General features: G+C 60.6%; 1 protein-coding gene across 1 annotated transcript; it reads left to right on the forward strand.

Annotated features, from left to right (window-relative positions):
• Positions 1-39: 39 nt before the first annotated feature.
• Positions 40-9,662, forward strand: MRPL21 (mitochondrial ribosomal protein L21). The gene is made up of 7 exons (XM_075545245.1): positions 40-156; positions 2,986-3,043; positions 4,080-4,165; positions 4,903-5,066; positions 7,308-7,360; positions 7,750-7,853; positions 9,296-9,662. The coding sequence occupies exons 1-7, from the start codon at positions 54-56 to the stop codon at positions 9,358-9,360; spliced, it is 633 nt and encodes a 210-aa protein (XP_075401360.1). The 5' UTR covers positions 40-53; the 3' UTR covers positions 9,361-9,662.
• Positions 9,663-12,612: the final 2,950 nt, after the last annotated feature.

Below are 12,612 nucleotides of genomic sequence, written 5' to 3' on the forward strand. Positions count from 1 at the left end.
TGCGTCACGCACGAGCCCGCGCCACTTCCGCTTCCGGTCGGGGCTGCGGAAAGATGGCGGCGGCCATGGCCGCCTCGGCGCTGCCGGTCACCTTCGGGCGGCTGCTGTCCGCCGCGTGCCGCCGCCGCGTTCTGAGCGCCTCGGGGCCCGGAGCCGGTGAGACCCGGGCCGCGGTTGGGGGGTGTAGCCGAGCCCGACGGGGAAGGGACCCCGGCCGCCCGCCGCAGGGCGCGCGGGTCTTGCGGGCCTCGGTGCCGTCTGTGGTCGCGGGTTGGGATGCGATCCTCGCAGTTTCGGGCTGGGAGGGCGCGGCGGCTTCGGAACCCGGCCAGGGTCGCACAGCGCCCAGCGGGGAGCGGAGGGCGGGGAGGAGGCTTCAGACGCCGCGCGGGCCTGGTCCCTGGACACCGGTAAGGGCCGCCGCGCACCACTCACCGGTTGCCGTGCAAGCGCCCTCGACCGCGTTCCCGTTTGGAGGTCACGGCTTTGGCCGCGGGCATGAGTGCCCCGACAACTTCGTACGGGAAGCCTCTACTGGTTGGGTTAAGGATGCCCAGGTTTTCTTAAGAGTGCGCCTAATTTAAAAGACAATAAGAAAGCTTACTAAGACCCTCGCGGAAGACCCAAGAGCCTTGGTTTTAGGACTATTGGGGTCGTGGGATGAGGATATGTTAAGCTTCTGTCGTGCAAGTGGCAGGTGTCTCCGGGAGCCTGGTCACCTGCATACAGTCACGTGGGACGCAGAAACGTTAGCGACCAAGACAGAGCCATAACCCGCCGCCTCCGAGCCCATTCCAACCCATAGCAACCCCATAGGCACAGTAGAACTGCCCCCATAGGACTCGAAGGCCATGTAGCTTTACAGAAGCAGACCGCTGCTGCTTTCTCCCTGGGAACAGGCTGGGGAGGGGGGCGGGTTGGACCACCCACCTTGCCGTCAGCAGTGGGACTGTTAGCAGCTTACCCAGTCACACCACATCACACCTGTTCAATACCTGTGTGTGTGTGTGTGTGTGTGTGTGTGTGTAGGAGCCCTGGTGGCGCAGTGGTTATGCATCAGTTTGAAACCACTGTCCACTCCTTGAGGCTTTTTACTCCTGTCACGCCTTTTCTGGAGGTTTTGAGCAAAAGACAAACACAATCTGACCAAAGTTTTAACGAGCTCTTTCTGGCTACTGTGGAAAAGCGAGTCAAGCGTAGAAGTGGAGCATTTTATTAGATGATCCAGGCAAGAGGTGGTAGTGGCTCGATGTAAGCGCTCAGTCTGAATTTCTTAAAGAGATTTGCTCCTGAGGGGGCGAGGCCAAACAAATGGCTGGACTGTTTAGTCGGAGCAGCTGGCAGAATGAAGTTTTCATTCAGAGCTGGGAGGCGCGCACTGGGTATGTTGTTCTTCTGTTTCTTGGTTTAGGTTTTGAAAATGCTTGTGCTGTGAATTGGGGGGAGTTTTGCAGAGTGGATCCTCAGTTTTCCATTCAACTGTTCGGACACACTTTTTTTTTCAACTCATCCATTGCAATCCTCTCAATGTACCCTCAGTTAAGCCTTACCTTCCGTTTCCTCCGCCTTCTGAACTCTGGGTAAATGCTGCCCTTTTGATCTTAAAGGGCCGGTTATTCAAAGGTGTCTTTGGTTTGTCTAACCCTGTGACAGGCCTCGCGGTAAAATTGCCCAGAAAAGTCGATGTGCTTGTGGGGTGGGGTCTGGGGAGGGAGGAACGAGGCCATTGCTGCTACCGGGTACCAGGTACTGGGTCCCAGGGTGGTGGTGGAAATCTCTTGAAATTGGATGGGGCGATGACTGCGCCACCAAGTGTTAGAATGGCGCCTCGTTCATCCACCGCTTTCAACGTTAAATTGTGTGTGAGTGAGTGACTTCCAGTCGGTTCTGCATTACATCAACCCCTGTCAGCTCACCTGGATTCTATCATTCCCATCCCCACCCCCGTCAGAACTCCCCGCCATCTGGTGGGCCCCAGCGCACCATGAACTCGTGGGCGACAGAGCAAAGCACCGCGGCCTGCACCTCCCTCACAGCTGTTGCTAAGACTGAGCCCGTCCTGGTGGCCACTGTGTCCATCCATCTCATCGAGGGTCTTCCTCTTCTTCGTGGACCCTCTCCTTTACAAGCATGATGTCCCTCTCCAGGAACTGGCCCCTCGGATGGCATGCCCTAGGCACAGGAATGGACAGACGGATGGAATCTCCCCATTCCCACTTCCAAGGAGCCTTCCACTTGTACTTCTTTAAAAAAAAAAAAAAAGAGTCATGACTGGAACACCTCACCGTCTGAGCCCAGGCGTTGTCTTTGTCTGCCCTCCTCCAGTCGGAGAAAGACAGGCTTTCAACTCCAGGAGAGCTACAGTCTCGGAAGCGGAGGGGAACCGTTCCGCTCTGTTCGGTGGGGTTCCCGGGAGTCAGAATCAGCTGACAGCGCGTTGTTTTTTGGGTTCTCCCAGCTGACTCGGAATGCCTTTGCCCCGTGGTATAGTTGTTATCTATGGCTATAGCAGATTGCCCAAAATGTCGCCCGCAACCACATGCCTGCATTATCTCACTCCAGGAGGACGGGGTTCCAGCCCAGGATCTCCAGGCTGCAGGCCAAGCCTGCCAGCTTGGGCCTCACTTCCAATGAGATTCCACTAGGACAACTTCCAAGTGTCCTCCCACTGGCCATGAGATAATTGGCCAGAGATCAGAGGACAAGGGGGAGTGGGTACCCAGGACAGGGACCACAGACACTGTCGTAACCTAACCTCTCAAATGGCCCGCTATTGACCACATGAAGCCTGGGGTGGGCTCCCCAGGATGGGCAGGGAAGCTGCACTTGGCAGGTGAACAGGTCCAGCGCAGGGAGCACACAGGGCGCGCAACTGACAGGTCACGGTTCTGTCCCCCAGGTTCTCAGGAGACTGGTTTCACCTGTACTCGAGACAGCCCTGTGGTTGTGTGTAAGTAACGCCCCTTGTCTCTCTCGTGCCCGCAGCCCCCTTCTGGTCACCTGCTCGCTGGACCAGTTCTCAGAGGACGCTGCTTCCAGAAAGGTAATGACGCAGTGCTGATGGTCTCCGTGAGCTCTCCTGCCGGTGTCCGGGCTGGCTTTCCAGATCCATAAGCCTGGCCATTGCCCGGGGTTGGGGGTGCTAATCCCTCCCCGGGGGTCTGGTAGCCAGGGCTTTAGGCCCCCCCCCACTACATGTGAGAACGGTGCTGAAACAGGCACATCTTCCCCGAGACTCCCACCTGGGTGGTGTGGAGGTCAGAGGCTGTGTCCAGCTCAGTGAGTGGCTGGCGTCACGTGGTAATGCATATTGTGCAGTAAGATGGGCCCCTGGGGAACAGGCCCTTGCGGGGAGCTTTGATGTGGTGGGGGGCGAGGGATGGATGACAAGTAGCAACAGCACCAGTTGCCGCCACACCCCAATTCTGTCTTGGGGCAGCCCCACACGGGCCACATGGCTGGTGTTTAGGTGTTTAGAGAGTGAGTTGCCGGGCCTTCCTCCTGCAGCACTTCTGGGCTCAGGTCCATTGCAGTGCCCCCCACCCCACCTCCCCCAGGAGCATTGCTGGCATTTCGACGTGTGCCGGGAGTCCTCTCAGGAGATGGCAGCTCAGGGCTGGCTCGCCGGGAACCTGAGCCGTGGCTGCCCCTTACTCGGTCCTCCTGCTGCTGCAGGCTGGAAATGGGTAGCATCTCTGTCTGGGGGGTATTGTGAGAAAACTATCCCAGTGATGGAGAGGCGGGACTGGGAAGAGGTGCCCACCTGGCAGGCACAGGTCCAGGAAAGGGGCTCCCCTGAGGGGGGGACTATAACTGGGCCAGGCCCCCCTATGCTCTCTCAGGCCTGCCTGGTGGTCTCCCAGGGGAGAGAGCCCTGGGTCTGTGGGTGTCCAAAGCAAGGACTTGGAGTGGACGTCTGTAGGGCCCCAAGAAAGGGCCCATGACAGGGCTAGTCCTGTGCCCAGCCTATGTGTGTGCACACTGCCCGCTAGTAGGCATTCTGTGCTCCTCCCTGCGTGTGTGTGTGTGTGTGTGTGTGTGTGTGTGTGTGTGGCACACATCTGTAAATTCTCTTGCAGATACGTTCCCAAGACATCCCTCAGCTCCCCACCTTGGCCAGAGATTGTGCTGCCCGACCCCGTCCAGGAGGCCAAGCACCACACAGGTAGCAGTCAAGTCCCGCCCCCCAACCTCCCGCACCCACAGCAAGTCCTCTGCTACAGTGTGTGGCCACACCTTGCTGCCAGGTGACAGTGTGCTCGCAGTGCTCCCTGAGCCCTGCAGGGCTAGGTGCACATGCCCTCCAGGCTGCTGGCTGAGGGAGGGCTCGGAGGGCCTGTGGGTTGCAAAGAAGCACACAGCCTGGCCACAGTGGCCAGGGGTCAGGAATCCCGTGTGCCATGAGGAAGCCTCGGACGCTGTAGGGGACCAGGAGCGGGCAGCCCTACCAGGCCAGCGAGCATCTGTTCAGAGCAGAAGCCCCTCGTGTGCAGGGGCCCCTCTCCCCTCCATCTGCTGGGTCACACTCTATCCTCAGTGTGAACAATGATTGAGCCAGACCAGAGACCCCCCTGCCGCCGAGGCAGTCCTGGCTGGCAGCTGCCTCTTTCTCCCAAAGGTTAGCACTGCCCACCTTGCTGTTAACAACCCAGCGCCCAGCAAGGCAGATGTTTTCACACCCCAGAAAGACAGCCCAGGCGCGTGGGTGTCTGGGAGCCCAGTGCATGGGCAGACTGGTTCTGGCTGCTGTCTGTGTCCCCAGCTGCCATGGCCTCTCCGGGACACATCCATGGGCTCCCTGTTGCTGTGGGGAAGGGGCCACCGAGGGGCTATGTAGTGCCCCTCCCACGGGGCTGCACCCCTCCCGGGTGCCAACAGCCCTGTGTCTCATCTGCTCCGCAGAGGTTGTGGCATCGGTGAATGAGCTGATCGCCACAGGCCAGTACGGCCGGCTCTTCGCCGTGGTGCACCTGGCCGGCCACCAGTGGAAGGTGACCAGTGAGGACCTGATCCTGGTTGAGAATGATCTGGACGCCGCCTGTGGGGAGAGGATCCGCCTGGAGAAGGTGAGGCTCAGCTTGGAGCTGGGCACAAGGAGTCCCCCGCAGAGAGGACTGCGTCACCCGTGTCATGCCCTCGCCCTCACAGGCGGCTTGTGGCTGGGGCTGCTGCTGCAGTCAGCCTGCAGGGCACTGGCCTGCCGGGGGAACGGACCACCACCACTAGATCTGCCCGCCTCATGCGCACTGCGTGTGGCTGGGGTCCTTGTGACTCCCGCCTCCTCCGCTGTGTGCTGTGCCTCGAGCCCTCTGCTATGGACAGACTTCCTGGTGCCTAGCTCATTAGGACTATGAGTTTGCCAGGACCCCCTGCCGCCTCTGCGAGGCTGGAGCTGAGGGCAGCACGGACCGGTCTCTTCCTCCTCCCTGCTGCGGTCACAGAGGTGCCAGCACAGTGGTCTGAGGCTGGGGCACCAGACCAGCCGCCATCTCTTCTCTCACAGTTCAGGGCACAGCGCACTCTCTGTCAGCGCTGAGGGAAAGCCACGCCTCTCTCTGCGTCGGGGGCCAGCGCTGCTTGGAGTTCGCCGTGTGTCTTGGCATCCGTCTCCCTCTGAGTCCAGGAGGTTCCCAGCATAGGGACCCTGGGTCTAAAGGGCCCACTAAGGTCCCTCTGATCTCTGCTTGCTGTTTAATCTCTTTCACAGCTCAGAAGAGATGAACTCAGGAGACACCCCAGTACTCATGTTCTGCCTCATTAGCATAACTAAGAATCAGGCCTGTGACCATTGTATTGTTTGGTGCCATTGAGTCAACTATAACCCCGGGCACAGCCTAGGACATACTGACCAGCCCCGGGCACAGCCTAGGACACACTGACCAGCCCCGGGCACAGCCTAGGACACACTGACCAGCCCCGGGCACAGCCTAGGACACATTGACCAGCCCCGGGCACAGCCTAGGACACACTGACCAGCCCCGGGCACAGCCTAGGACACACTGACCAGCCCCGGGCACAGCCTAGGCCACTGACCAGCCCCGGGCACAGCCTAGGACACACTGACCAGCCCCGGGCACAGCCTAGGACACTGACCAGCCCCGGGCACAGCCTAGGACACACTGACCAGCCCCGGGCACAGCCTAGGACACTGACCAGCCCCGGGCACAGCCTAGGACACTGACCAGCCCCGGGCACAGCCTAGGACACTGACTAGCCCCGAGCACAGCCTAGGACACACTGACCAGCTCCGGGCACAGCCTAGGACACTGACCAGCCCCAGGCACAGCCTAGGCCACTGACCAGCCCCGGGCATCCACTGCGCAGTTGTTCCTGTGCTGGGGCCCATTGATGCAGCCTCCACAGCACCAAGTCCTCCTTCAGGGACTGCTCCCTTGTGACGATGTAGTCAAAGTACGGAGACAAGGTCTCGCCCTCCCTGCCTCCTGGGGCAGCCTGGCCGCACTTCTTGGAGGGAAGAGTTGCAGGATGGCCACATAAGATCACACAGCGGCTGCTTGTACAGCACTGGGAACCGCGCCACTCAACCACCCTGTAGGGCAGGACAGAACTGCCCGCGTGGGTCTTCCAGGCTGCCCCTCTTCATAAGAGCAGAAAACCTCTCCTCTTGCCTGTGGGCTTGAACTATACACCTGGCAGTTGGCGCCCCAATGTGTACCACCAGGTGCCTGTTGGCATGCTTTGGAAGACACAACTTGTGTCACTCACAACAGCCACCACCCGGATCTGAGTGTCCTTTCCCTGGGGCTGCGGCGTTCTCCCTGTGCCTGGGGACCCTGCTCCTGAGGGCGGGGCCAGGCGGGGCGTCATGCCAGAGTTGGCTGGAGACCACAGGCATGCGTGGGAAGATTCTTAGAGGGTTTTATTCTGAGCTGACTCCGACAGCACCTGAAGCAGTTGGCTCCTCCTGGTGACGCAGGGATGGTGGGAAGGGCTTCCTAGGCCGCACTCTGTTCTGCACTGCCCCTCAGCCCTCACCCGGCCCAAGCCCTGATGCTTCCCTTGCCGTGACCTTGACTGCTGCCTGCCCGCCTCCCATAGGCTCCATGTGGGATGCACAGAGCCCTCCTGGGCTTCAAGGCTTCCCTGCAGGACAGCCCCCCTAAAGCATGCCCCGGGGTTCTGTGGGCGGGTCCAGGTGCAGGACTTCCTCCTGGGTGGCTAGCATGCCCAGCGCACCAGTGTTCAGCCCCCCTTCTCTCCCCCTGGTGCATTTAAAGGACACATTGTCCCCACTGCCTGTGGGGCCACAAGCCACGGACCCACTGACCTCTGTCTGGTTCCCCCAGGTCCTGCTGGTCGGGTCAGACGACTTCACGCTGCTGGGCAAGCCGCTCCTCGGGTAGGTAGTGGGCAGACCTAGGCCAGAGCACGGGGGCTCGGTGGATGCCAGCTCCAAGGTGCTCAACACCGGGTACTGGTGGGGAGTGGGTGTCCCCAAACCGGGTGGCGGGAGTGCTGATCCAGCCCAGGTCCACTGCTCACAGCGACTGCGGCGAGGGCAGAGTAGAGCCAGACCCAGGGTTATCAGGACTGTCAGTCCTTCGGGAGCAAACAACTCCCAGGGGCTTTGACCTGCCAACCTCGCAGTAAGGCCCCTTATCCTCGAGCGCTCTCTGCCTTTGTCACCATGTCCCTCCTGTGGTCCGTGGGTAGGCGGGAGCGCATGAGGCCCCAGTACAGCTGAGGTGGGTGGGGGCCACTCAGCTTGCCTCTGCCTCTCTGTCCTAGAAAGGAGCTCGTCCGGGTAGAAGCCACTGTCATCGAAAAGACAGAATCTTGGCCGAAAGTCAACATGAAGTTCAAGAAGAGGAAGAACTACAGGAGGAAGAGAAGTGAGTGGTGAGGGTGGCGCTGGCGCCCCCACGTGGTCCTCGGGGTTGGGCTGTGGACGGGGTGTCTTGGAGACCCTGCAGGCTCTGCCGCCACCAGGGCAGTAATGGAGGTGACCCTTGTCGTCAGGGGAGCGCCCGTGAGAACCCCCACCATGAGGGGCCTGCAGGAACCTCTCTCCAGTCACCCTGGGCCCCTGAGGGCAGGGCGAGTTTGCTGAGAGGCAGGCGCAGACATTGGGCGTGGTGTCAGCAGAGACCGGTCCCAAGAAGGACACAGTGCTCGGTGAAGCAGAGGGATGTGACAGGAAGGCCTTCCCTTAGTGGACTGAGCCCATGGTGGCAGCAGTGGGTTCAGTCAGGAACCAGTGTGAGGGTCCACCCTGTTGTCCATGAAGGGGCTGCCTGGGGGCGCACGCCCAGCAGGAGACCCGGGCCAGCCTAGAGCATGTCTCGTGCCTCAGGACCAGCCCTGCTCCCTCTCACTCCAGAAGACCCACTGAGTCCTGGCCAGTGTTACCACTGCCCCCAGGCAGGCGAGCTGAGACCCCGAGCAGCAGGCGCATCGGGTGGGGCTCTTAGTGAAAGAGCGAAGCACGGCTCAGTTGGCCCTGCGCTGTCCTTCCCCTCGCTGCAGCCACGGTGTCTGTCCTGCTCCAAATATGTGGGCCAAGTCTCTCTGCATCCTCACTTCTCAGCTGAGAGTCCTCTCCGAAGCCAGTCCAGCGCCATGAGGCGGCCCTACCCTACACAACCCAGAAGCCACCCAGGGTGCAAAGTAGTGGGGGAGGGCTATGTGCTGAGACCATGAGGACCCAGCCTCTCCCGTCCAGCAGAGCCGGGGAGCTCAGTGCCCCTTTACACAGGGTACATGTATCTCAGGACAGGGACACAGCATGGGACATATGCACATACCGTAGAGCACACATGACACACGGGCACACCCAGGGATATACCATATGACACACAGATATACCACAGAACACAGGGATATACCATATGACACACACATATACCACAGAACATGGATCTACCATATGAGACGCATGGGCACACCATAGAACACAGGGACATACCATAGAGCCCACAGGGCACATATGGATATACCATAGGACACACATGACACGTGAATACACCATAGAGCGCACATGACACAGATACACCATAGAACAGGGATATACCATAGAGCACACATGACACAAGGACACACCATAGAACAGGGATATACCATAGAGCACGCGTGACAACAGGTATACCACGGAACACGTGGCTACACCACAGGACACAGAATACAGGTACACCTCCGAGCATACACACCTCAGGAGACGGGCTCGCCACATAGCCCCCACGGGACGTGTGTGGGGTAGAGTAGTGTAGGAGCACATGCCCGGTGCAGGTGCCCTGGGTGCCGCCTGCCAGCAACCTGTCCCATGTCCCTCTTGCAGTCATCGTCACGCCGCAGACCGTCCTCCGGATCAACAGCGTGGAGATTGCACCCTGCCTGCGGTGATGGACGCATAGACAGAATAAAAGCCCTCCTGGAGACGCAGATGCGGGACCCAGTGGAGGCCAGACGCCAGGCACACGAGGGCACTCCACCTCAGCGGGCACTGGGCCAAGAAGCTGGCCCTTGGGAAGTGTCTCCAGGGCCTGTCTGCGTGGGGTGGGGAGGGGCCCCTAGGAGTGCAGCCGGGACTGCTGTTCAGACGGCTCCGTTCAGGTGGGGTGGGTGTAGGCAAACAGGCCTCCCACCTCCAGGAGTGACCAGCTCCCGGCCTGACTCGCCTTTATTAAAGCTGAGCTTCCACCCGGCTCTGGAGTTGCGGTGGGGGTGGGGCTGGGGCACACACCCAGGGCCTCCAATGGAGCTTCAAGGTGGCCCTGGGGTTCGGTGGGCCAGGTCCCTCGGCGGGGGGTGGGGAGGGAAGCATTCAGAAGCAGGGATCCAGGTCTGAACCCAGAGGCTGAGAACACGGTGTGAGGCAGAGCTGGGAGGGTAAACCCCATTTCCCGCCTATTTCACATCAGTCCTATGCCCAAACCCTCTGCAGTGGCAGTGTGTGACTGAGTCACAGCTCAGGACAGACACTGTTCCTACACGTGCCCTTGGAGATCCCCATGGGGTGGAGGGCCCAGGGATCCCCATGATCAGGAGCAGAGACACAGAAGACACACCACCCAACCCCCAGGACCATGCTGAGACCACTGTGGCCGCCCCTGCCTTAGCCTCTAGTCCAATTCTCCCCTCTGCCTTATGGCCCTGAGCAGCTCCTCCCCTGCCATCACTTCTGTGGACAGCAGGGGGCAGGAGCCCTGCCAGCTGAGCCACCCTCTGCCTGGAGCTAGCCTCCCCAGCCTGGGAACCTGGAGGATGGGAGCCGGTTCCTCGTGCTGAGCCTCCCCAATGGCCTTCTGTCAGGTGGAGAGGACTCCAAGGGCCAAGGTGGCACCCATGGGTGCCCCACACTAGCCACAGAGCCATTTGGGACGGCTGGGAGCAGGGCTTCCAGCCTCCTCACTATGGGTGTACGTCCGACCCAGCAAATGAGCTGGCTTTGGGAAGCAGCCGTGATTTCAGAGGGTGGGAGCGACTGCCATCGTGGCTCCAGTGTCCTGGTGTCTGAGTCCACAGGGGACCTTGGCTGTGCTGTGGCGGTGCCTTCAGAGACCCCCCCCCACCCCCAGAACACGCCACGTCCCGCCCTCCAGGCTCTGCCGTGTGAGCCTCTGCCAGTGTCCCGCCCTCCCCATGAGGATCTCTCCCCTTCCCGATGATGTCCTCCTGGGGCCAGCCTCCAATGACACATCCTAATCTACGAGGTGAAGGTGAAATGTTTAAGGAGCCTCTGCCTGTGCTTCTCTGGCGGTGGGGTGGGGGTGGGCAGGGGGGCTGTACTACTTCCCACATTCTCCGGCCACATCATCCAACGCCGGCACAGTTGAGACACCGGCTGTGTTCTGTATCCATTGCCTCTCCCCGCACAGGAGGTGCCTTAATCTGACTGCTGATGACTCAGCGGGACAAGGTGGAGCTGCCCGCGGGCTTCCCAAGACTGTCCTTGGGGGAAGCAGACAGCCTCCTCACTGTCCTGGAACCCTCTCCGTCCCTTCCTGGAAGGACACAGCTGCTCCCTCTGGCCCAGCACTCCCCACCACCTGGCCTGCCGCTGCCCCTACTCCTACCCACGCTTGGGTGCTGGGACCCAAATAGATCAGGGAGCACCTGGCTGCACGCTATTCAGAGGACCAGGCACCAGGACCTGCCAGCTGAGCCCGCAGGAACAGGGCATCCAACGGGAATGTGGCAAAGGGTCACTGTTAGGTCTCCTTCTAGGTGTCAGCTGCCCCACAGGCAAACCCCAGAGCCTCTGGCTGCTCTCCTCCACCCACCGACTCTGAAAGGGTGCTGGTGGTGGGTGAGCTGGCACAGGGAGGCAGAGAGCAGCACCAGGCTGGCACGTGGAGCGGAGTCCCCAGTGTGTCCTTCCAGAAGGGAAGTTGCCCCACTCTAGCCCGAATACCCACATTCCAGGCTTGTACTCGCCCTGCTCACCAGCCTGCCATGGGCCTTGTTCTAGCCCTGACTCGTCCTCCTTGACTTTTTTTGTGTGTGTGTGTGATTTGGGCCAAAGTTCACAGAGCAAACTCCCATTCCACCCACCTCCACAACAGAGCAGCCACGTGACCGGTGACCTTGAGGGCAGACGGCACAATGTAACAGCTCTTCCCACTCACTCCACGTGACCCCTGCCCCCCCCCCCACCCCAGCTCTTCCACCCGCCCCCTGAGTGAGCTCTGCTCTGGGCAGGCACTGCCTTTCCTGTCTCGGGACGATCATCGATCGTCGGAAGAGACCAGTCCCCTGAAAAGGGCAGCATGTTTGGTAAAGGAGGGGCAGCGGAAGCGAGGCAGGTTCTCAAGATGGACAGACACCATGGCTGCAGCAATGGGCGCGAGGCTGGCCGGTGCATCAGGTCCCTGTGGGTGGGAACCGACAAGGGCCCTTAATCACAATGTGGAGCATGGCTCTAAGGGGCGCACACCCCCTGGTCTTATTGTCCGCCTTATGGACCTGTCTGGTGTTGGCTGGAGGTTGGGCCAGGACGACGGGGAGGCTCTAAGTCATGGACTCGCCCTCAGTGAGTGTGGAGTTTTCTATAATTTCCTTTGTTCTCCACGGGGGTGGGGGAGAGGCCCAAGAGCTGCCCTTGAGTGCGCCAATTGCTTTTCATGAGCAACAAAACCCCCTGGCACCTGGGGGCTAATTGGTTCTGGGACCAGATGATTCTAAGGTACAGCTACAGTGGACCCTGAAGGCTGCGTGGGGTCCCATCCTGCCACTGAACCGGCCCTGTGGCCTGCGAGAACATCACAGCCCCGCGCCGCAGACAGCGGGAAGCAGCTCCTGGTAACTGGTTGGTGTGTGCAGCCTAGGGCCCGGACCTTCACCTCTGCAGCCCAGTCTCTGAGTGCCAAGCACAGTGCCCTAGGTGACAGGATGTTAGCTCAAGCAAGCTCGCATGTGGAACATGCTGTGCCCGGTGCTTAGCATGTAGTGTGTGCTCCATGGACAGACGCTGCTCTGACCCACGTCACAGCCCCTCCAGCACATGTGCACCCACTCGGTTTTGAGCCCTGGAGTTCCCATTGCCAGGGAGGAGGACTGCTGTCCTGGGGGGGGGGGCGGCAGGGGCGGCCGGAGGAGGACCAGGGGTCCCTGCCTGAGTGAGGATGGCCCGCCTGGTGGGTGGGCAAGTCTGGG

The sequence above is a fragment of the Tenrec ecaudatus genome, chromosome 4 (assembly GCF_050624435.1).
Source record: "Tenrec ecaudatus isolate mTenEca1 chromosome 4, mTenEca1.hap1, whole genome shotgun sequence".
Taxonomy (NCBI): Eukaryota; Metazoa; Chordata; class Mammalia; order Afrosoricida; family Tenrecidae; genus Tenrec; species Tenrec ecaudatus.

What these genes read in the sequence shown, in the direction of transcription:
- MRPL21 (XM_075545245.1), top strand. Translation starts at nt 54, where the DNA reads ATGGCGGCGGCCATGGCCGCCTCGGCGCTGCCGGTCACCTTCGGGCGG. An exon ending in CGCCTCGGGGCCCGGAGCCG is followed by an intron (nt 157 to 2,985) that starts GTGAGACCCGGG and finishes TCGTGCCCGCAG; the next exon opens with CCCCCTTCTGGTCACCTGCT. An exon ending in GAACTACAGGAGGAAGAGAA is followed by an intron (nt 7,854 to 9,295) that starts GTGAGTGGTGAG and finishes TCCCTCTTGCAG; the next exon opens with TCATCGTCACGCCGCAGACC.